Consider the following 25,159-nt stretch of genomic DNA (forward strand, 5'->3'; position numbering starts at 1 on the left):
AGTAGTAGAAACATTTTCCCCCACCCCCCATTCCCTTCTTACCTTGAGCTGCCCTGCTCCGTTCGGCCCCTCCCCCTTCCCGTGTGCTGGCCTGCTGCGGCTGAAGGTTTTTTTCGGCGACTCCTCCTGTTAAAACTCCCCCCCCCCTCCCGCAACCGCTCCTGTTCAAAGCGGCCTGCTGAGGTTCGCGGCCGCTGTAACGAACCTCGCAGGCCGCTCTCCAACTCGGTAGCATGTTCCCTCTGACGCGATTGCGTCAGAGGGAACGTGCTACCATGTGGAGAGCGGCCTGCGAGGTTCGTTACAGCGGCCGCGAACCTCAGCAGGCCGCTTTGAACAGGAGCGGTAGCGGCTGTTGGGGGGGGGGGAATTCGTGAGCGGCGGCGGGATTGAGTTTTTCGGCTTACCCTATCTGGGGAAACCGCCGTGCCAATTTCAAAGCAGCTGCTTTTAACATAGGCGTAGCTGAACTGTACCTGATGGAGGAAGGGAAGGAACGGTGGGGCAAATTTCGTCAACGGCAGTCCTTGTGCGGTTCGAGAGAGGGGGAGGGGGGTGGAGTCGGCGACTTGCAGCTTCGCGTGCCTCCCACCCCCCCCCCCTTCCCTCCGGCTCCGCCGCCGATAGTCTCCACCTGCATTGCCCCTGGCGCAGCACTCACCGGCCCGTCGGGCGGGGAACGGAGGAACAGGTTCAGGGCTGCCAGGGGGGGAGGATTGAGTCCGGCTGAGACTGGCAGGAAGAGGAAAGCGGAGCAGATGAGCCGGCACCGAAAAAAACTTTAAAGAGCCAGCCAGACCGTGAGTGCGAGCTGTTGTAAGTTTGCATGTGCACTCTTGCCGGCCACGGACATACGGATCACGGAAGCACGCTGATTAGACTGCGCATGCGCCGCCTACGGTTTTATTATATAGATATAAGGCATCTGCCACTTAAATCCACTCCCTCAAGCACTAGCTAAGGGAATGCGTCCTCTTCCGCTGAAGGGATCCGACGCAATCCTGTGCGACAGGCACGTGGCACAAAGGAAGCAGCTGCTGCTGCCTTAATGTCCGAAGAAGCCACTTCAAAGAACTTCAATACTATATCCACCCTGCAGTCCTGGGAATCTTTAAGCATCACTCCTCCTTCACTAGGGAGGGCAGTGTACTTGGTAACCTGTGCTACTGCTGAATTAACCTTTGGCTGCTCAAACAGCTACTGAAATTCTGGCATCATGGGATAAAGCTTAGACATAGCTTTAGCGGGAGTCTGAAGAAACTCTCTGGTGTCTTTCATTGCTCAGTGAACAGAGCCGTGAGATCCAGATGCGCCAGAAAAAAAAGGACATCGGAGCATTGGAATGGCTCATAACTGTATATTGAGGAGATAGTAACATAGAAAGATAGAAAGATGACGGCAGAAAAGGGCTACAGCCCATCAAGTCTGCCCACTCTACTGACCCACCTCATTAAGTCTGAGTGCTAATGACCTAGTTCCTTAACTCGACCCTCGTAGGGATCCCACGTGGATGTCCCATTTATTCTTAAAGTCGAGTACGCTGGTGGCCTTGATCACCTGCACTGGAAGTTTGTTCCAGTGATCCACCACCCTTTCTGTGAAGAAATACTTCCTGGTGTCACCACTAAATTTCCCTCCTCTGAGTTTGAGCGGGTGCCCCCTTGTGACCGAGGGTCCCTTGGGAAAGAATATGTCATTTTCCACCTCGACACGATCTGTGACGTACTTAAATGTCTCAATCATGTCACCCCTTTCCCTGCGCTCCTCTAGAGTATAGAGCTGCAATTTGCCCAGTCTTTCTTCATATGAGAGACCCTTGAGTCTGGAGACCATCCTAGTGGCCATCCGCTGGACCGACTCAGCTCGAAGCACATCTTTACGGTAATGTGGCCTCCAGAATTGCACACAGTATTCCAGATGAGGTCTCACCATGGTTCTGTAAAGTGGCATTATGACTTCAGGTTTGCGGCTGACGAAGCTTCTATTGATACATCCCATCATTTGCCTTGCCTTGGATGAGGCCTTCTCTACTTGTTTGGCAGCCTTCATGTCTGCACTGATGATTACTCCCAAGTCCCGTTCTTCTGAAGTCCTAGTTAGTGTTTCTCCATTCAAGGTGTATGTTCTGCATGGATTTCTACTGCCGAGATGCATGACCTTACACTTCTTAGCGTTGAAGCCCAGCTGTCATGTCGAGGACCAGTTTTCCAACGTGATCAGATCCTGCGTCATACTATCCTTGAGATTGCTTTCACTTACTGTATTACACAGTTTGGTGTCGTCGGCGAACAGTGCTACTTTACTCTGAAGCCCTCGGGTCAAGTCCCTTATGAATATGTTGAAAAGGGATGGTCCCAGGCACTCCTCTAGTCACCTCCGATGTCTCAGAGAGGGTGCCATTGACCATCACCCTCTGAAGTCTTCCACTCAGCCAATCATTGACCCATGCAGTTAGTTTCTCACCTAACCCCATCGATTTCATCTTGTTTAATAGTCTACGGTGTGGGACACTGTCAAAAGCTTTACTGAAATCCAAGTACACTATGTCCAGAGACTCTCCCGAGTCTAGCTTTCCTGTCACCCAATCAAAGAAGCTGATAAGATTGGATTGGCATGACCTGCCCCTAGTGAATCCATGTTGACAGGGATCCCTTAGATTCCCCTCATCCAATATCATGTCTAATTTACCTTTAAGTAGAGTTTCCATGAGTTTACACACTATTGATGTGAGACTTACTGGTCTGTAATTCGCAGCCTCTGCTCTGCAACCCTTTTTGTGCAGAGGAACGACGTTAGCTGTTTTCCAGTCCAGGGGGACTCTCCTCATACTTAGGGAGAGATTGAAGAGCATGGCAAACGGTTTCGCCAGAACATCGCATAGCTCTCTGAGCACTCTTGGGTGCAAATTGTCCGGTCCCATGGCTTTGTTCATGTGAGGGCTGTGGAGGGCTGTGATAGCATCCACAATAAAATGGTGAACAGAGGCAGACCTAAACAGCTGGTAGATAGAACGATCATCACCTGGATCTGGGCTCTCCGAGACATCTTGTTAAACTGTTCCACAAAGGGAATCAGTGTCATCAAGAGTGGAAGAAGTGTCCTGTGACAAAAGTAGCATAGCATCAGTGTGCCAACTGAGCTTGGTCACTGGGGGCCTGAGCAGTGGCTTCCACAAAGGAATGTACTGTCTTAGAAGTCTGCGGCACTCTCAAAAGCTGCACTGCATAAGCCATATCCATAAAGTATGCTTTCCACATAAGCTGAACGAATTCCAGGGAAAAGTCACACACTGGAGCTGAAGACTGCTCCCAACGGACCCCAAATGACGCTTACTCAGATTCAGCATGCCTGCATTTTGCGTTGCTTCCAAATCCTGGAACGGGCAGGATTTTTTGCCCATTTCCTAGATCCATATACCGGCCCTCCAGCCCTAGAGTACATGGAGGAGGTGAAGCCCAAAGCTCTTGCCCCCTTCCCTCATGTGCAGCAGCACACGGATGCTCCTCCATCAAAAGTCTGGCGCAATATTCACATGAATTCAACTGAATAGGTGTTGAGGAATCCATCCCTGATTTTTAGCAAAATCGAGGGGTTGTGAGACAGAAAAAATAAGTTGAAAAAAAATTGATAAAAATCCAAGATGGCCGCCACCAGTAAATTCACACCAAAAATGGCCCATGGAGATGATTCAGAAAATAAACAAAAATGCCAAAACAGGGGTTTTGGAGGTGGGACACCTAAACTCTACCCCCAGAAACTGATAAAAAAGTTTTTAGACCTCACCCAATTCTCTCAGAGTTTAATGGAGCTGTACTTACAGACTATGAAGAGCCTGTCAGCCAGCCTATCCCACTGCAGCTGAAGTGAAGGGAAATTAATTTCTGCTTCAAATTTTTCTTCAAACAGTCCAATCCACAGAATCTTCGGGCTTCCACATAGACAGACCCCGAACGAAACCTCCACCCCCTCAGAACCTCGCTACATGACTGGGGGGGGGGGGAAATGCAGCTTGCACCCCGATACCTTGAGGGCTCTTACTCAGGGTGAGTACAGTCTGTGTTTAAGCCTCTGACAAGGTCGAGGCAAGCTAGATCCCAGGGGAACGAACCCTGAGCCCAAAGATGGAACACAGCAGACTGGCTCCACAGGTCCATCTGAAGCTTGCCCTGTGACGCTGCAGTCTGGCTCTGCGGAAACTGCTCCTTTCCCAGGCAGATAACTCCTCCAAAAGGGGTCTCAAGACACCGAAGCCACTGGAAAAAGGACAAGCTTAAGTGAAAACAACAAAAAGCAGAGAACAGCAAAACAGAAGCACTTCTGCATGGTTCACTTGCAGAAATAAAAACTGCAGGGGGCTCTGTGCTTCTCAGATTAAGTGGGAGGAGCAGATGAAGAAAAGTGTGTGGTTTTCTGTGAGACCCAGTTTGCAGGTTGAGATAAAATACCTGTCATTTTGACTCTGGAAGGGACGTAACAGAAATACATGTTACATCCTCTCTCTTTGGCATACTACAAGCATTAGTAGTAAATCAGATGATGAAATCACATATTACTAATAAACCTTGTTCCTAAATCAGGTTATGTGCAATATTAACACATTTGGAGATCCTACTCCTGAGGGACACTATGGGGCTTATAATAAAATAAAATAATTAAAAAAAAAAAATCCAAAAGGGGCCTAAATTGGTACTTGGACGATCAAAAAGCCAGATCGTCCAAGTACCGATAAACAAAGCTGGTTTTAGACGTATCTAAAACCAGCTTAAGCATTTCCCCTGCCTCTAAACGCCTGGAGCAAAAAAAGGCGTTTTTAGAGAAGGGGCAAGGGCTGGGCCGAACTAGACTTAGTTGTACAGCAAGTATAACTAAAACCTTTAACAGGTTGCCTAGTCAGAACCTATATGTTTTGACTTAAACCAAGTCAAAACAGGTATAAGTTCCGCATAGGGGCCACTGAGCTGATCGCAGCTGCTGCAATCAGCTCAGCAGCCCCGGCAACCTGCTCCCCCTCCCCCCTCAATAATCGCGGCAGGAGAGATGCCCAATCTCTCATGCCGAGATCGCAATTCATCCCCGAAACAATACAGGTAGGAGGGATCCCAACCCCTCCTGCCAAGACACACCCTCAACCCCCCACCCCCGAAACAGTACCGGCAGGAGCCCAATCACTCCTGCTGAGACCCCCCCCTAAAATACAGGTAGGAGGGAGACCAGCCCCTCCTGCCCCTCAAACGCACCCAGAGCCCCCGATTGGCCCACCAACCCCCATGACTCCTCCCACACCGACACCCCCCTTTCACTTATGGTAAGATGGACAGAAGGACGGGTCCCAAGCCCATCCGCCCAACCATTCTCCGAATGGTGGGCCTAAGGGCCTGATTGGGCCAGGCACCTAAGGCCCCGCCCACAGGAGGGGCCTTAGGCGTCTGGGCCAACTGGAATTGGCCCAATTGCCTTAGGCCCCTCCTGTGGGCGTTAAGTTCCCTTTTAGCCTAAGGCCCTAAAGATGTTTTTTTTTAAATTATACCCCTCCACTTGTTCCTGCACCTACTAAATCACTAAGACCTCCAATAGACAGGGCTTCTGATCTCTGGAGCTGCAACAGCATAGAAAAGGCCTCTTTTACAAAGCTGCGCTAACGGCCTCGAAGCCCATAGAGATTTAAAGGGCTTCGGGGCTGTTGCTGCGCAGCAGCCGCTAACTTGGCTTTGTAAAAGAGGCCATTTGTATGCTGAATCTTACATGACCCAAATGAACTCTGGTAAAGTTTAAGATCCAGTACTGGAATACTTCTGGAGTTATAAATCTTTGTTTGATACCATACCATGACCATGTAGAGTACTCCTGCACAATTTTGGCAACTTTGAATCAAAATATTTCCTTGGCCACTGAAGCTAAACAAATGAAACTTGCCAATCTTATACAACTTTTTATGATCTATTCAATGAACTAATGAAAATTTTCATTTTTTGAAGCAAACATATGTAAAAACAAGCCTCAAAGTGGGCCGAAAAAATGGACCATGCTAAAAAAATTTAAAAGTTTAGCCTTCTATGGCTCCTATAATAATGAAGACATCCCCATAAAATTGTGTCTGTTTTTTATGACTTGACTTTGTTCTGAAATATAAGATTTCAACTTATAAACTAATCTCATAATTTTATAATTTAAATTTAGTTTGTTTTTTTTTCAAAAAATATCAAAATTTGGGTATTTTTAACCAGCTTTTACAAAAAAGAATATTCTGGAAACATTTTCAAACTAACTATTAGAAAGAGCATGTTTCAGATCCCCTGAAAAAGTTGGTTTTGGTTTTCAATACAAGCAAACAGTGCCTGAAAATAAGGGTCAAAGGTCATTGAAGTTTCTATAGTAATGGCATACATCAGGGGTGCCCAATACATCGATCGCGATCGACAGGTTGCTCGCTCAGGCGACCCCAGTCGATCGCAGAGCAGGTTCCCTTCTTCCCTTCTCTATTTTCCCCTCCTGACTGGCCTGCTCCTGAATTCTGCTGCTGCCTCCGCTGCTCAACATTTAAAAAAAAAAAACCCGGTTTGAAGAACTTATGCTCCGGGGGCTAACGTGTGCTTGTACCGGCTTCCCTTCGCTTCCCTCTGAAACCGGAAGTTATGTCCGGGGGGGAGGGGGAGAGAAGGGAAGCCGGCACGCACATGTTAGAGCCCCGTTCGCGGGCTAAAGCGGGAGACTGGTCAGTTAAGCTTGCGATTTGCTCTTCTTGCTGCCAGGTCCTGCCTACTTTCTGTTTCCTCAAAGGCAGGACCCGGCAGCATTTCTCCCAATAGGTCGATCTTGGGCCGATCAGCCTTCCTCTCCCCGACGTCAATTCTGTCGTCGGAGAGGAAGTTCTGGCCAGCGGAACTTCCTCTCCGACGGCAAAATTGACGTCGGGGAGAGGAATGCTGGTGGGCCCGAAGCAAGGAGAGCTTGGCCGGCGGCGGGCAGCTTTGGGGGCCTGCTATCCGATGGCAATGGCAGTGGCAGTGGCTTGGGGGAGGGCAGGGAGGGAGAAAGAGGGCAAGCAAGGAGACAGAAAAAAAGAAGAGAAACAGAAAAAAATAAAGGGGGCATGAAGAGAGAAAGAAAGAGAGGGAAGGGAGAGAAGAAGAAAATGTTGGGGGAGAGGGGGGTGGAATGAGATCAGGAGGAGAGGAAGCATACAGGCTAAAAGAAGGGAAGAAAGATTGGATGCACAGTCAGAAGAAGAAAGTGCAACCAGAGACTCATGAAATCACCAGACAAGGTAGGAAAAATGATTTTATTTTAAATTTAGTGATCAAAATGTGTCTGAATTTATATCTGCTCTCTATATTTTACAATACGGTCCCCTTTTATTAAACCGCAATAGAGGTTTTTAGTACAGGGAGCCTATGAGAGTCGAGAGCAGCGCTGGGCATTCAGCGCAGCTCCCTGCGCTAAAAACTGCTATCGTGGTTTAGTAAAAAGGGAGGGGGTGGGTATTTGTCTATTTTTGTATGGTTGTTACTGAGGTGACAGTGCATAGAGTTATTTGCTTTGACCTCTTTGAAAAAACCCCGGAATAGGAATGATAATTAACAATTGTATGCGTACAGTGTGCATTGTGTTTTTTTTTTTAATTTTATTGTTGGTAGATCATTTTGACTTGGTCATTTTAAAAGTAGCTCGCAAACCCAAAAAGTGTGGGCACCCCTGGCATACATTATGTTGAAGATTTCTGGAATTTACAGGTGTGACAGTTGTTACCAATGATATGAAAACTGAGATTGTGAATGAATCAAACTTAAGTGAATACATTAAAAAATACAGTTATCTGCACATTGCATTGGAAACTCAGCCTTGAGGTCTTGTAATAAATAGATTTAGCTAGCTCACAGATTGGCATTCCCTGTCTAAATTGCTGATTCTACATTTCAGCTAATGCTAGGAAGTTCAGACGGTTGATTTGGTTGATTTTGTGACTCTTAAGAGACATAGATTTATGTACCATTGTTCACATACATCTATGGGATAAGGTTTTCAGAGGAACAGGAAATTTAGGTGTTTTACAGAGAATCTGTTTCTTAGAGATTAGAAAATACAATACTACTTTGAGGAAGTAGAGCTTTGTAATTGACATGATTGATACTTGGAAAGGTCAAAGATTAAAACTGATTTAGGAAGAAAAGTGAAACACTGCCACCTGCTGGGTTTAAAAACTTAACAGAATGGACTTTTAGTGTTAACACTGACGTAAGGCATTTTTGGAAAGGAAGTCATGTGCTCAACTGTGCCATTGTATTCTAAAGCATGATAATTATTACAAATGATGTTACTTAGGGTATAAATCTGTTTGCCTTGTTTTCTCTCTTTGAAGAGGACTGAAATTTTGAGGGCTTGCTCTTCCCAGACTGTGGAAGCTCTGTCAATAAACCATTTGTTTTTGCATGGCCTTTCCTCGTCTGTTATTTGAATTCACAGAACAGAGTCTCTAGCCCAATGATGTGGGAAAGAGAATCCATTCTGGCAATTTTTTTGGCCTCGATGTTAGAGTCTCAACAATTAACATCAAAATATAGTCAGCTCTTGTTATAAAGTGTTTTGCATTTTTTATGAGGAAAATATTTGATTGTGTTGGTCCATGGTGGCACTGCTATTACTAGTTCAAGAAATTTGAACCAGCAACCTCATCGCTATAGAGGTCATGCGTGACAGCTGTGCAATACCAGCCACAGGCGGGCTCTTAGTTCAGGTTTCCAAGCCTGTAGTTTTGGTTTCTTCACTGAGGTTCCAAAGCCTTCAGTGGGTGTCTGTCTGGTTCCCAAGCCAATGATTGGGCAGCTTAACCTAGGTTCCCAAGCCCAAGTTCTGACTTCTTTTATTATTAATTCATTGCATTTTATGGAATTTATGCACCACATTTGCCAAAATAGTTTCTGGAAAACGATATTATTGACCAAGGGTAGGCAATTCCAGTTCTCGAGAGCCACAGGCAGATCAGGTTTCAGTATATCCAAAATGAATATATACGAGATGGATTTGCATGCATTGAATTTGAGTTACATTCCTTTACACAGCATCCTCGAGCAGGACTGTATTTAGCCTTTGATCCACGTTTCTTTGCCTTAAGACTTTTCAGGGACCCTGAGGAAGACAGGGTAGTCGAAACACGGACCGTGTTGGGTCCTTAGTTCCCATTCTTTGACTCCTAGACATTTTATCATGAAGATTAAAAGATTGTATCTTCAATAAAGCCTGCATCTTGGACATCTTCTCCATAGTTGTTTTTGTTTTCGCCTATCCTGAAAACCTGACCTGCCTGTGGCTCTTGAGGACCAAAATTGCCTACCCCTGATGTAACCAATGCAGCAGAGAGTACAGAAATAAGGTGTTTTGGCACTCAGTAAATGTTCTGTCTTTCAGACCCGTAAAAAGAACTAGCAGAGCTGTATGGGTGCAAAAACTTTATCAAGATGTCATTTTCTTAATTGATACTTCAGCAATGTTGTCAATTCACCATTTGTTATCATATATGAATGCAACATAATAACCAGGGAGCAGTTGAAATTTCTCAAGCATGGCATTACAGTGTGAATATTTGGCAACAAAGTAAGTAGCATCATTTGAACTTGCATCAAATCGAGGAAAGCAAGAAATTCCCCCAGCACCACTGCCGCTATGACCAACTAAATGGTCTCCATGCCGAAGTGTGGCACTTTTAGTGCAGCACTGACTGACTTGAGGTCCAGTATTGGTCTTAAGTCATCTGAGCCTTTCTTTGGCACGATGACATATGGAGTATCTCTACCTGAGCCCGATTATTTGTCTGGGACCGACTCTATGGCACAAAGATCCAGTAGCCTTTGCATCACTGCCCTGACTCCGAGGGCTCTCTCTGGCCAATTGGCCAGAGAATCTACAAAACAGTACAGAAGGGAGGCACAAAACTCAGTTTGGTAACCTTTTCAAACAACTTTAAGGACCCAAAGGTCTGCGCCAATCTAAGCCCAGACTGACCAATAGGCCGACAGCCTGCCCCCTATCTGAGAGGGACTGGCCCCTGTCCTGGCGTTGTTGTGCTTTCTTGGAGGCTGGAAAGGGATGAGAGCCAGAGGATTGCTGTCTTCAGCCCCTGCTGAACCTCTGCTGTGACCACTGAAAGGATCTCTGTGTCACTTGGGCTCCTGCATAAGGACAATTTTCAAAAGCCTTGAAAATTCCCATATCCCAGACCCCTAGCCATCCAGTCTGCTGTTCAGCAAGGCCTTAGGTGACAGTCCATAATACTGGCCATCAGGTCATCTAGACCCAAGCCAAATAGCATCTGCCCTAAAACAGTTCTTCTAAGCCTGCTCAGTGTGGCTTTAGAGGCTGAATCTCTTGCCTCTTGTCTGATCCAGAGCATTTGTCGGATGGAGATAGCAAAGGCCGACACCTTGCTCATGAATCTGATGATGTCATACAGAATGTCCACTATATAATTCACTCCAGATAGGAGCATTTGGGGGTCTTTGTCTTCCTCCAAGGTCAGGACTTGAGACAGCTGGGTGTGGCAAGCATACATGCTACAAAGGAAACCATGGCTGCCTCCTTAATCCCTAAGACCTAAGAACAAAGCTTCAAATTGTCTCTTGAGGACCATATACACTTTACAGTCCTGAGTATCCTTTAACATCACACTTCCTTCACTAGGCAAGGAGGTTTGTTTGGTTACCTGTGCCACCAGCAAATCTACCTTCAGCTGAACAAAAAGCTGCTGGAAATCCAGAGCAATAGGTGAAAGCTTGGACATAATCTTAGCCACTTACAGGGACCCCTGTGGCAATTTCCAGTGGTCCATGACCTGCTTTGTGATGTCCGGATATGAGGAAAGAATGTGGTTAGAGTAACCGAGTCGCTCATAATTGAGCACCGCAACAAGGCTCGCAGTGAGCTTTACTACCTCACACAAGCAAGTAGGATATCAAGGGGCTTGTCTCTTTGGGCTGCCTTTTGCACAGGCTGAACCAGTCTGAAACCCTCTACCCTTCCAGTCTCTACACGATTCTTCAGGAGAGGGGATGCAGGCAGCTTACGCGCTTCAATCAAAACCAGATGAGCAGACTCCCAGGGGCTGAACCCCAAGCCTACCCAAGTGTTAGGGCAGGATGGCTAAACAGATGCCTCGCTGCAAGGGTGGCCCACCCAACTAGAGACCTCAGAATACCGAGTCTTCAGTTTTTTCCACACAGAGCTTTCCCTGGGAAACTCTAAGCACCAAAAGCCTAAAAAAAAAAATGTCAGATAACATCCGAAAATAAGAAATTTAAGCAAAACAGATGAAAAAGACACCTTCTCAACTTGCTTACAGAAGGATAAAACTGGTGAGAGGGTAGTGCCCAGTGATGCAAGGAAATAGAATTGAAAATTCCTCACGGCTGAAGATGTACTACCTATAGGTTCAGGACTCATGTGCTTTTTGCACTGGAAGCATTGTTGGGACTCTCTCCATAGTCTTCCTGACTATGTGGAAACCGGAAGTTGTCAGAGTGAAGGCTGTAGGAAGAGCACTAACAACGCATCTGCATCGCCGCTAGTTGCTACACCAACCATTAAAAAAACTTTCTGGGGCTTGAGAGGCCAAGGTAGATGCTGGTTTACTGGGGAGTGGGAGGACATCAACATTTCTGCAACTGGGATGGAGCTGGGAGAAAATCCAAACCCAGACCTTTGGTGCGATCACTAGGTAAGCTTCCTTTGCCTCTGGGGATCTGGGCCAGCTTAACCTATGGGCTGGTGACTTCATAGACATCCCCCGAGGGGACAAAAGCAGAAGAAAAACTGGACTTGAAAGAATTGGGGCTTGGTGATTAAGTGCGAGTACACTGGGAGACAGAATGGAACATTAGGTTCTTACCTCGAGTTGAAAGGTATACCAATGGGTTATTCATCTTTACTTGTATTTGTAGAAGGCGTCATCTACATTTTTTGGCTCTGGCTCTCCTATTTCTGCCCTGTGCTCTGCCCCTCAGTTCGTACCAAAGCAGTTGACAACCACTACTAAAGAAAGGAGGAGGGGCATGGGGACCTGCCCGATGAATAAAAATCTGTTCTGCTCTTAAACAATTATCAATTAAGAAAACCAATGCCAATATGAACATAACAGGGTGGAACTCAACAGCCACTTACCTGAGTGCAATCAGCACTAGCACTTATGAAGTTCCCACAGTCTCCCATTATGTAAAAAAAACATACACATAGGGTTGTTGGTTGTTGGTTTTTTTTTTTTTAAACATACAATAGAGAGCTATCAACAAACCTCCTCTCTCTCAAGGATATCTCTGGACACTGTGGATACCTTCTTAGTATGCATCACTCTTCACATCTGTCAGACAGTACTGTATAATCTCATTATAACGGACTCGCTTATAATGGAACCTCGCCTATAGCGGACGAGGTCTGCTGGTCCCGGATGAGCGCCATTATAAACATACAGAAAATCATCGGATATAGCGGACTCGCATATAACGGACTTTCGGATATAATGGACAACTATTTTGGTAGCTGTAGTTTTCCTCGGTTATAACAGACATGCAGGCTCCGCCTACACGGTGCGTGACATACCTGTGATACTGAAGTCATCTACGAAGTGTCATTCTATAACATTAGATGTAAAACATGAAATCGTTCTTTTAAATGAAACTTAAAAGAAAACACAAGCGGATATTGTACACGACTATGGTATAAGCAAATCTACGGTCTGTGACATCTGGAGTAATCATGAGAAGTACAAGACTTCTTTGCAGATGGCAGTAAGAAAATGCGCAAAGCCACCTATGATGATGTTGAAGATGCGTTTTTTCTTTGGTTGAAGTAAGCACGCTCACTTGGTGCGCCAGTCTCTGGTCCAATTCTGAAAGTGAAAGCAGTCAGTCTCGCTGTTCAACCTGGTCATGATGACTTTAAATGTAGTGATGGATGGCTGGATTGGTTCAAGAAATGCAGAGCTGTTATCTTTCGTATCCTGAGTGGCGAATCAGAGTCTGTACCACAAGAACCTGCAGCAGACTGGCTACAGACCAAACTGCCATGGCTGCTTGATCAATATGACAAACGCAATGATTTCAACGCTGATGAGACTGGGTTATTTTTAAAGTTGTTGCTGGATCGCACAATGACGTTCAAAGGAGAGAGCTGCCATGGTGGCAAGAGAAGTAAGGAACGCCTCACATTATTGTTTGTTGCCAATATGGCTGGATCTGAAAAGCTAGCGCTACTAGCTATTGGAAAGTCTGCCAAGCCACGTTGTTTCAAAGGTGTGAAGTTGCTGCCAGTTGTGACAAAAGCAATCGTAAAGCATGGAAGACAGCCAGTCTGTTCAGTGAATGGTTGACAGATCTTGACAGAAAATTTGTGAAGGAAAAACGTTGCATTCTGATGATTGTTGATAACTGCAATGCTAATGATCTGGCTGTAGCTGAACAGCTTAAAGCAATACAGTTGGAGTTATTGCCACCAAACTGTACTAGTCAACTTCAGCCATGTGACATGGGCATCATACAGAACTTCAAAGTTCTGTACAGAAAGCGACTTATGCATAAACTTATCATAGCCATTGAGAACAGCGACATGGACAACTTTGCCATCAACATACTGCAGTGTCTGCGATGGGCTTGGTCAGTCTGGGAGAACGAAATCACAGCGACAACAATCAACAATTGTTTCAGGAATGCGGGAGTTGTCAAGAACGTTGTTTCTGACATTTCTGCAGAGATAGGAGAAGATCGTTCAGAAACACCCCCATCGCCAACATTGTCTGCTCGTGACTGTGATAACATTTTTGAACGGCTGATGGAATTGCATTTCTTGGACCAGACTACGTCTGTGGGAAGAATTTCTTGTCACTGATGAGCAGGTGCAGACATCTGCTGTGTTGACCAATCAGGAGATTTTAGCAGAGGCCAAGGCAAAGCCTGGCAGTGTCGATAATGCACCAACTGGTGACAAATCCAGTGATGAGGAGGCTCCAGCTGAGCTTCCACCATCTACACGTGAAGCAAACATGGCATTGACACTGATGCAGCGTTACATTGAACATAATGCTAATGATGCTGTTGAAGCAGACATACTGATGTATTGCATTGGAAAACTTGATGCGTACATCACTAAAACATATGAAAGAAATAAAGCCGAGAAGAAAATGACAGATTATTTTTCTTTCCAGGACAGTGCGACATAATGCTTTAGAACATCTTTTAGTGTTCTGGTTTTGCAATCATTTTGGGCCATACCAATGTTTTGCTGAGTTTTGTTATTGATGTTGCTGATATGCTTATGCAGTGACTGTTGTTCATTGAGTGTTCGTTGTTTCAGTTGACCTAAATAAAGTTTTATAAAATGCACCTCTGGATATAACAGACTCTGGATATAACGGACTGTTTTTCCAGGTCCCTTGAAGTCTGTTATAACGGGATTATACTGTAGAAGGTCAAGCATCTAGAAAATACATACATATCTGAGATAGTTAAGCTAGCTAAATTGAAATCTGACAGGGCAGGCCTTTTTATCAGAAAGATTATTGAGGTAAGAACCTAATCTTTTATATGCATCTTGAACCAGTGGGACATACCAAAGCAGTCCCCTGTGTTTAGGGCGGGGCAGATGAGCCTGTTGCTAAGACTGAGGTCCCAAAAACGGCATCCAGTTGTGCTGCCACATCCACCCTGTAAAGTTCTGTGAAAGTATGAAAGGTGAACCACGTAGCCACCCTACAAATCTCGTTGAGCGTGCTCTCAAATAAATCTGTGGTCACTTACCACACCCGATATACGCTAAAGAAATAGCCATAGAAATCAGTACAAAAAGATGATCTGAGAGACGAAAATCATTTCTCACCTCGAGGTAACAAAGAAGAATTCTCCTAACATCCAGCAATGCAAGAACCTGATGGTTGAGCTTACCTGGAGCCTCAAAACCTCTGTCGACAACCTTGAAATGATTTCTGAGCATAGGATCCTGCTGAGTACTGAGGAAACCATCGAGAACCATGAAAAGCACAACTATCACCTCAAGGGCATGTGGTCTACTGTCTGGTAAAGACTTAGGGGAGACGATCTGACACACTGTCCATAAGTTCACCCAGCCTCTTGCCAAAGAGCATATGGCCCTTGAAAGGTAGCCGCCCATTGTCTGATCCAGAGTAAGAACATAAGAAATGCCTGCACCGGATCAGACCTGGGGTCCATCCAGTCTGGTGATCTGCACACGCGGCGGCTCAGCCAGGCGTACCCTGGCGAATACATTAGTCACTCATATCCCTCAATGTGTCCGTATTCTACGGGAAAAAACAGAATAAGCAGAGATTTTGCTCATGACTCTGAATACGTCACAGAGAGCATCTGTTATATAATCAATCCCTGAAATTAGTAACTGAGGGAATGCGTCCTCCTTAGCTATCAAAGCCTGATGCAGGATAATATGGTAGACACGGACGACAAAGGAAGTCACTGCTGCTGCCTTCAACCCCAGAGCCAAGGCCTCAAATAGTCTTTTGAAGACTAAATCCATCCTCCAGTCTTGCGTATCTTTTAAAATTACTCCACTAAAATTATTCCATCTTCACTAGGTAGAGAAGTACATTTGATAACCTGCGCTACCAACAAATCCATTTTAGGTGAGACAAATAGCTCTTCAAAATCAGGAGCCAGCAGACACAACTTTGTCATAGTCCTGGCAACCCACAAGGGGACCTTCTGAATTCTCCCAATGCTCTATTAACATCTTTGTAATATCCGGATGCGAAGGAAAAAAGGTGGTCTAAGGCTTAGAGCTGCTTATGACAAGAGTACTGAGCAGTAGAGGTCTGCGAAGGTTCAAGCTTCAATGCTTGTAAAGATACTATGATGACCTCCAGCAAAGCTGCTGGCTTAAGACAGGTCTTCTTTCCCCTGGTCCAGGGCCATCACAGACTCCTGACTGGTGGTCCCTACCTGAGAACCTGATTCATCCAAAGCTGGCCCTTATCTGCCGTCTCTGTCTATGTTTCTATGCTTCATTTTGAGGGAGTAAAAGCAAGGATTCTGACTCCCAGTCATCCCAGTCCAGGACCCGCCAGAGAGGAAGACCTGAAGCCAGCAACAGCAATTAATTGTAAATGCTGCTGCTGCCCAATTAGGAAGCCATTGTCAGAAAAAGAATTTAAAATTTAATTTAAAAAATATATATCTCAAGATACTGGGAAGAATGCAAATTGTTGTTACAGAACATATGAGCTATGAATCTGTAATATGAGAGAGGGCTCAGCTTTTGAAGTAATAAGTATAGGCTATCCAAAGTAACCAGTTCTCTCATTCCTTTAGATCATTGCTCCACCTGAAATTCAAGGAGGAAAGGGAGCAAAGGGGGAGAGAATGGTAGGGCTTGGAGGTAAGGAGGAAGGTATGGGGGGGGGGGAGGAAAATGCTGCACAGGGAAGTGGGGTAGGAGGGAAATGCTACAGCACAGGGAAATGAAGGGGCAGAAAAAGGAAGGGAGGCGTACTGCTGGACAGGGGGAGCAGGAAAAAGGGGTTGATGGACAGGGGAAGAGGTGCTGATGGACAGGGGGGGCAGAAAAATGAAGGGAGGCCTACTGCTGGACAGGGGGAGCAGGAAGGAGATGATGACGGACAGGGGGGAGGTAAAACAAAGGGAGAAGGGCTGCTGCTGGATAAGGTGAGCAGTGATGGGGTGGTGGAGGACACAGGGGAGGTAAAAGGAAGGGAGAATGGACAGGGGGAGCAGGCAAGGGGTGGTGGTGGACAGCCAAGGGAAAAAAAATGAAAGAAAGACAGAAATACAGAAAGCAGCTAAGGCGGCTAAGGAGAGAGAAAAAGAAATAAAGACAGACACACACACATATATTCTAGCACCCGTTAATTTAACTGACTATAAGACTAGTTTATACATGTTCATAATCATTGGTATATTTTTGTACAGCTTGCTCCTAATAAAAGATTAATTCATACTCTTGCATCATTTATTTTCCAATAAAGCAGAGCAATAGAAGAATTGTAGGGAACTGTTAAGTGCCTCTTCCCCTAGGTCCGAGTCCAAGATAATTTCTGGGTAAAATTTATAGCACCTTATTCTACAGTTTGTCATGTTTTGCATGTGCAATTGAGATAAGAACATAAGAACATAAGAACTGCCATCTCCGGATCAGACCCATGGTCCATCAAGTCCGGCGATCCGCACACGCGGAGGCCCAGTCAGGTATACACCTGATGTAGTTTTAGTCACCCATATCCCTCTATGCCTCTCATAAGGAGATGTGCATCTAATTTGCCTTTGAATCCCAGCACAGTGGATTCCTTGATAACCTCCTTTGGGAGAGCATTCCAGGCGTCTACCACTCGCTGCGTAAAACAGAACTTCCTGACATTTGTCCTGGACTTGTCCCCCCTTAGCTTCAAACCATGTCCTCTTGTCCGTGTCGCGTTGGACAATGTAAATAATTTATTTTCCTGCTCTATTTTATCGATGCCTTTCAGCATTTTGAACGTCTCGATCATGTCCCCTCGCAGCCTTCTCTTCTCAAGGGAGAACAGTCCTAGTTTCTTGAGTCGTTCCTCATATTCCAAGTTCTCCATACCTCTTATTAACTTCGTTGCTCGTCTCTGCACCCTCTCTAACAGTTTTATATCCTTCTTTAGGTTGGGAGACCAATGTTGGACACAGTATTCCAAGTGTGGTCTGACCATTGCTCTATAAAGCGGTATTATGACTTTCTCCGATCTACTCGTGATTCCTTTCTTTATCATGCCTAACATTCTGTTTGCTTTCTTTGCCGCTGCCGCGCATTGTGCCGACGGCTTCAGGGTCCTATCTATCAGTACACCCAGGTCCTTTTCTTGTTCGCTCTTACCCAGAGTTGCGCCTGACATTCTATACTCGTATTCCTTATTCTTACTACCTAAATGCATTACTTTGCATTTCTCCACGTTGAACTTCATCTGCCATTGATCTGCCCATTTCTCTAACTGATACAAGTCGCTCTGGAGTTCCTCGCTATCCTCCTGCGATCTGATTGCCCGGCATAGCTTTGTGTCGTCTGCAAACTTAATGATCTCACTGGATATTCCGTCTTCCAGGTCATTGATATAAATATTAAATAGGATCGGCCCAAGCACGGAGCCCTGGGGCACACCACTAGTCACTTTCTCCCAGTCTGAGAACTTTCCATTTATGCCCACTCTCTGCTTTCTGTTTTCCAACCATTTGCCTATCCACCTTTGTATATCTCCCTCTATTCCATGGCTTTGTAGTTTCCTGAGAAGCCTTTCATGTGGAACTTTGTCGAATGCTTTCTGGAAGTCCAAATATATTATGTCCACCGGCATTCCACTATCAATTTGCTTGTTCACGGTCTCGAAAAATTGAAGTAAATTCGTCAAACATGATTTCCCTTTCCTGAACCCATGTTGACTGGGTTTCATCAAGTCGTGTGTATCTAGGTGCCGGACTATGCTATCCTTGATCAGTGCTTCAACCATCTTTCCAGGGACAGACGTAAGACTCACAGGTCTGTAGTTGCCCGGTTCCCCTCTCGATCCTTTTTTGAAAATTGGCGTGACATTCGCTATCTTCCAGTCTTCTGGTATCTGTCCAGTTCTGATTGTCAGATTGGCAAGTTTCTGCAATAGCTCTCCGATTTCAACCTTCAATTCCTTTAAAACTCTCGGGTGAATTCCATCCGGTCCAGGGGATTTGTCACTTTTAAGAGATTCTGATAGGAATCTGTAACAGTCCAGCTTGTTCCAGTTTCCCAATACAGTAGAATCTCAGTTATCTGGCACCCGGGGGGATTGGTAGATGCCAGATAACTGTACTTTCTGGTTATTTGAAAGCTAATGTAAAAATAGTTGTGTCTCCCTCTCCACCTCACTCTATCATTCATACTCCCACATGTAGGTACAGCATCTCCTTCTTTCTTGGTCACTTTCTCTTCCCCACCTCCCTCCCTCCCTCCCTTCCTTACCCAAAGCAGCAGAGCTGATCCTGACAACCCCCCTCCTCCAACACTGAAACGACAGCTGGCGAGCAGAGGAAGCACCAGTAAACAGGCAGCTCCTGGCCAACCCTGGCAGGGCCTTTCCTTACCCTCCACTGCATTAGGTACAACTTAAATTAGAGGTTCACAAGTTTGGGAACCTCTGATTTAAGTTGTACTTCAATGGAAAATAGTAACATAGTAACATAGTAGATGACGGCAGATAAAGACCCGAATGGTCCATCCAGTCTGCCCAATTTGATTCAATTAAAATTTTTTTTTTTAAATTTTTTTTCTTCTTAGTTATTTCTGGGCAAGAATCCAAAGCTTTACCCGGTACTGTGCTTGGGTTCCAACTGCCGAAATCTCTGTTAAGGCTTACTCCAGCCCATATACATCCTCCCAGCCTATCCTCCACCAAACGGCCATACACAGACACAGACCGTGCAAGTCTGCCCAGTACTGGCCTAGTTCAATATTTAATATTATTTTCTGATTCTAAATCTTCTGTGTTCATCCCACGCTTCTTTGAACTCAGTCACAGTTTTACTCTCCACCACCTCTCTCGGGAGCGCATTCCAGGCATCCACTACCCTCTCCGTAAAGTAGAATTTCCTAACATTGCCCCTGAATCTACCACCCCTCAACCTCAAATTATGTCCTCTGGTTTTACCATTTTCCTTTCTCTGGAAAAGATTTTGTTCTACGTTAATATCCTTCAAGTATTTGAATGTCTGAAGATTATCTCCCCTGTCTCTCCTTTCCTCTCTAGGGTATACATATTCAGGCTTTCAGTCTCTCCTCATACGTCTTCTGGCGCAAGCCTCCTATCATATTCGTCGCCCTCCTCTGCACCGCCTCAAGTCTTCTTACGTCTTTTGCCAGATACCATAAAGTGACTTATTTGTTCAAGGTCACTGAGTATCAACAAGAAACACACGATTTGAGCTTCATATTCCCTTTTTAGCAACCCAGTTGTCTAACCACTAAACTACTTCTCTACTCTGACATTTCACCAGCATTTTTCCATCAGCCTCTCTGAACTAGGGTTATCATATAGCTCCAGAAAAAGGAGATCGGATTGAGACATCTGGGTTTTACATCCATTGCTTTCAATGAGAGTAAAACCAGAATGTCTCAACCTGTCCTTTTTCTGGAGCCATATGGTAACCCTACTCTGAACCCCTTGCATATACTGATGATGCAGCCCAAAGCTCAAGACAAATTCGAAAAACTGGAAAGGTAAAACCAAACCCCTTGTTGGGAATCTTCTCATTCTCTGGGAGGGGACATATTTGCGTCTCAACTATTAACACAAGAAAACCAATTACTGTACTTCTATTCCCTCTGAGGTGCCCAAGCTTTAAAAAAAATTCACAAACGGGCCTAGCGTTCCAGTTATGAAGGCAATGCAAATCACAATGGCCTTCGGCCTACCTTTATGAATATTCACTATACACTCCGCCCTCTAATTGCTCATAACCATCTACTACACTACAGAGTAAGTAGAGGTGTAAGTGCTGCTATACTCACCACTACCACTAGCTGAGCCCGTCACACCCTCCTCGTTCTGCCCAGCGCAGACAGGCGTGCTAGCGCCGTACTGTGGCGTGCGCTCCTCCCAGTGCAGGTTGCGGCTTCCGGGGATGTCCGGGGGAGTGCTCACCCAGTGATGGGACAACGGCTCGGAAGAACCGAACGACCTTGCAGCGGAGCCCGATCCCAGCGCATCCTCCCTGGCGCCACCACCTCGGTAACCCAATCCATCAAAACCGTCGGGCCGCCGGGGATGCATGAAACAGCGGGAGCACGACGGGACTCGGACACCGCAACTTTCGTAGTAAACTGAAGGGATGGGGCGGCGGCAGCACCGTCCCCGGGCCCTATACTCACTGCACAGTAACTAGCTGTGGTGCGTGCCCGCTCTTCCGGGTGCCAAAGCCCGCCCTCTGACGTCACCCGGCCTGTCAGGAAGCCCCTCGTCCGAATCTCGGAAGTTGTAGTCCTGATGCTCCGCCGTCCCAGCTGAGATGCTGTCAGTGGCGCGGTGACATTTACAACAGGGAATTCAGCAACAAGAAGGACTTGGCAGCTCTTACACTTCCTATCCTCACAATCCCCCTCCCCTAAAAAAAAAACCCCAAAACAAGAACAGGTGCTGAGCAGCCCTTACATAGTACTTCCTACCACCATACTTTTTATTTGGCTTGGTGGCTCCAATTTAACAGTTCCTGTAGTGACCCTAACAAAACACCACTTGTATCACTTACCAATTCTCTTTGTTCTTAGACTTGAAGTGCTACCAACCTCACTGTCATTTTTCCTGCTATAGATAAACATGCTAACCTCCCTGGAAGTTCTTATTGTCTTTATGATCTGTAGGGAAATATCTCTGAATTTAAGCACATGAAATCCACAGACATTGAACTGCACTTCCTTATATGGGACTCCCATCTGCCCGCAGATAGCATGGTAGGTCCTGTCTGGAAAAACACCTACAGTACACTAAATCCCTTTTGCTAAATATTTAATGGGATATGAAATATTTAAAAGCAAAGGGACATGAAACTTGCACATGTTCATTCAGTGGATAGATCGGAGACTTGGGATTAATCCTACCCTGCTTCTAAAGACCACAAATTGACTTAGGAGAAACAAGGGGCAAACAGGATGAAAATGGCTGTTTAGTGAAATGGTAACAACATATCACTAAATAGTATTTATTACTACCCTGTTTCCCTGAAAATAAGACCTATCCCGAAAATAAGCCCTAACATGATTTTTAAAGATGCTCCTACCCCAAAAATAAGCCCTAGTTAAGATCAACACCCGAAGCCCACCCCAAAATGTCCCCCAACACTCCTTGACTCCATCCCTGCCCAATTCGCTGAAAAAATCAGACCCTGTAAGACCTGACATACCCCCGCTCCGAGGCCTCCTAAAGCAGCAGCGGTGGCAGTGCTTTGAACGGGCTGCTTCACGGCCTTCCCTGCCAGAGCCTTCCCTCTGTCGCATCACTGAGCGTTGCCGCCGCTGCTGTTTTTGGAGGCCTCAGAGCAGAGGTATGCCAGTCTCATGGTGGGAGTGTCGGTGGGGTTCTGCTGCACAGGGGGATAGAAAGATGCTGCACAAGGAGAAGGGTGAGAAGGAAGGAAATATGCTGCACATGGGGGAGGGGGGGAGAAAGGAAAGAGGAAGAATTGGGGTGGGGTAGAGAAGAGGAAGGGAAAGTTTATTGTTGTACATGAAAAAAAATAAGACATCCCCGAAAATAATCCCTAATGCATTTTATGGACCCAAAATTAATATAACACTGTCTTATTTTTGAGGAAACACGGTAGTTAAAGGATAACATGGATAATTTTTCAAACACCATGCACATTCAATACAATCAAAACACTTATGGCCTCTTTTACAAAGCCGTGCAACAACATCCCCAAAGCCCTTTACATCTCTATGGGCTTCGGGGCCGTTAGCGCAGTGCAGCCTCTAGCGCGGCTTTGTAAAAGAGGCCGTTAAACATGAAACTTGCTTAAATCCAGAAAATCTAAATTTTGAAGACATGAAAACACATAGGCATCTGCTACTTCAAAGGGGTGACTCTGTGGCACTTCAGCCTTCCCCTGCGCCTCTCCTGGATCTTTAGTCTTTGGAAATGCTGAAATCTGCTGCATTAGTGTAGCAAGGGTGGGAGGCACCAGGGGAGGTGGTGCCCCCCCCCACACACTTTTTCTCCTCCCCCGCCCCATGCCCTATTTCTTCCCCTGTACCTTTAACTTCCTCAGCATGAGTACATCTCCAGCTTTCTGTCTTTGCCGGTCTCGGATCTCCCTCTGACATTGCTTCATCCTGCAACCAGGAAGTTACGTCAGAGGGAGAGCCGAGGCCATCGCGAACTGCAGGTTTAAGCTGCTGCTCATGCCGGTGAAGTGCTAGAAGTATGGGGGGATGTGAAGGCATATGCATGGTGGGGAAGCAGAAGGAAGGAGCAAGGGTAGAGAGGAAGAGAGGTGCCTGCGCGGGACGGTCTGCCCTCCCCCCCTTACTACGTCACTGATCTGCTGCCTGGTCGTGCCTGCCAAAGTATTAAAACCCAGGGATGGGCAGTCAGAATATTTTAACTTTGTTTTTTCTTTACTATTTTGAACTAAATGCCTGTGAACAGTGCACTCTATTTACATTGGTCTGACCCAGTAAGGCTATTGGACCATTGGTCTGACCCAGTAAGGCTATTCTTATGTTCTAATTTATTGAGAAAGACAAGGGGGAAGCCACTGCTTGTCAAGGAATATTTCTATTCCTTGGGTTTTGTATAATATTGATGAAATATTGATGTATAATATTGATGAAATATTGCTATTCCTTGGGTTTTGTATAATAAGGCCTTAAATATATATCATCCCTGGAAATCGAATAATTGATGACAAAAGGATGAAAGGGAAGATAATGCAATGAAAAAATTATTAAACAATTAATTCTGATTATACTAATAGCTATATCAGGGCCATCATAGCATCTGGTAAATAAAGTTTAAATCAATAAATATGTTAATTCTAAATCATAATCCCTATTAAGTATCCAAAGCAAACAGTGGTGGACATATCATAAATTATACAGTCTTTGGAACCTATTATGATATATACCATTCCAGGTTCCTGTCTTGTATATTGTTATAATCATCTATGTCCACCACCCCCTACCAAAAAGTTTTTTTATTATTTTATTATTATTCAACCGCTTGATTTTATTCCCTAATAAATTATCGCTAATTTTAATATTAGAATATATGTAATTTTTAAAAATAAATAGATTAAGTAGAACAAAATAATGAAAAACATAAAACATTAGTTCATGTTAATGTGCTGAATTCATATTGATCTGAAAGGATTCTTTTAAAAATTTCAATAAATGTATAAAGAACTTTTTTAAAGTGCATAGAGTGCCTGTAAAGAAATTTTGAGAGTGGCCCCATCTTAGGTGGCTCCATTGTAACTCAGAGGCCCGGGCCAGGATGAACCAGGAAACCAACACCAGCCCCAGGAGACAAGCATCACTCCTGGCTCCTCCTGCTTAGTTCATCCTCCTGATTGGTCAGCATGCAGTCTTCAAAAGGGATTCATAAAAGATATTGAATCCCCTGATGATAATGCACTCAGGACGACGAGCTAAGCAGGAGGAGCTGGGAGCAAGCCCTCAGCCTGCGGATGCATATTGCTTCAGCCTCAGGGCATTCACTGAATACCCTGAAGGCCCTGACCTCATGCCACTGGGTGCTGTTAAAATCTGAAACTATTTGTCTACTTGACCTTTATGATCATATCTGCACGGTCAGAATCAGACACGAGAGAACACTTTGTGTTCTTTAGAGTAACTGGGCATTGAGATCTTGGTAACAGAGTTATCAAGTTAAACATTCCAGGCTTACATCCCAAAACAGTATTTGTAGACTTTGATTCTATCCATTTAAATCAGTGCTGCAGATCTGAGATTGACAGAAATCCAGGACCAGTCAAAGCATCTTCTTCCAGGAATGGGTAGAAACAGTAATGTCTAGACGGAAGTATTTGGGATAGCAAAGGAAGCATACTAGAAATACAGATGTGTAAGCCAAACTGATGTTTCCTCACACTGGGGCCAATGCTCAAAAGTTCAAGGTGGATTTTCACTCTACCACAAAACTAGCACAGAAAAATTGCAATAGCAAGCTCATAGTAATGAGTATGCAAATTCATGTCTCATTAAGATCGTGGCAAATCTGCTGCTCAGCACAAAATATATCAGTGATAGGCTCAGGCACTAACAGGAAAGTTGACATGGAGAAAAGAAACCCCCATCCTCAAAGACTCAACAAGCATAGAGATTAGGACAACTGGCCAAATGAACTATGCTTTTCTGAAGCACAGAAAACTATTACTGGCTGGTGTTGCCAGAAAAAAAGAGCACAACTTTAAACAAACAAATAAACCCGCAGCATTAAAGGCTCAGCAGGTATAGTCATGCGCTCTTTACCTCACCTCATTTCATAATCTTTTGTTCGGTTACCTTAGCAACAGTTATGCTTGCTGCTCTGTGTCGTAGGAACTCGGTCATGTGCTCACCGCCTCTCTCTGTCATTGGCTGAGGTCTCACTGTTACCCTAGCAGCACGCTAGGTCTTGCCGTATTCCGCCAGC

At 45.2% G+C, this 25,159-nt stretch overlaps 1 protein-coding gene across 1 annotated transcript in view; it reads right to left on the bottom strand.

Annotated features, from left to right (window-relative positions):
* Positions 1 to 20,978, bottom strand: part of SLC25A46 (solute carrier family 25 member 46) — a 101,297-nt gene extending 80,319 nt beyond the window's left edge. The window contains exon 1 of the mRNA XM_033929132.1: positions 20,521 to 20,978. Within this exon, the coding sequence (XP_033785023.1) occupies positions 20,521 to 20,782 (262 nt within the window). The 5' untranslated portion in view covers positions 20,783 to 20,978. The remainder of the gene's footprint in view (positions 1 to 20,520) is intronic.
* Between the last annotated feature and the right edge of the window lie 4,181 nt (positions 20,979 to 25,159).

The sequence above is a fragment of the Geotrypetes seraphini genome, chromosome 1 (assembly GCF_902459505.1).
Source record: "Geotrypetes seraphini chromosome 1, aGeoSer1.1, whole genome shotgun sequence".
In the NCBI taxonomy this organism is placed as follows: domain Eukaryota; kingdom Metazoa; phylum Chordata; class Amphibia; order Gymnophiona; family Dermophiidae; genus Geotrypetes; species Geotrypetes seraphini.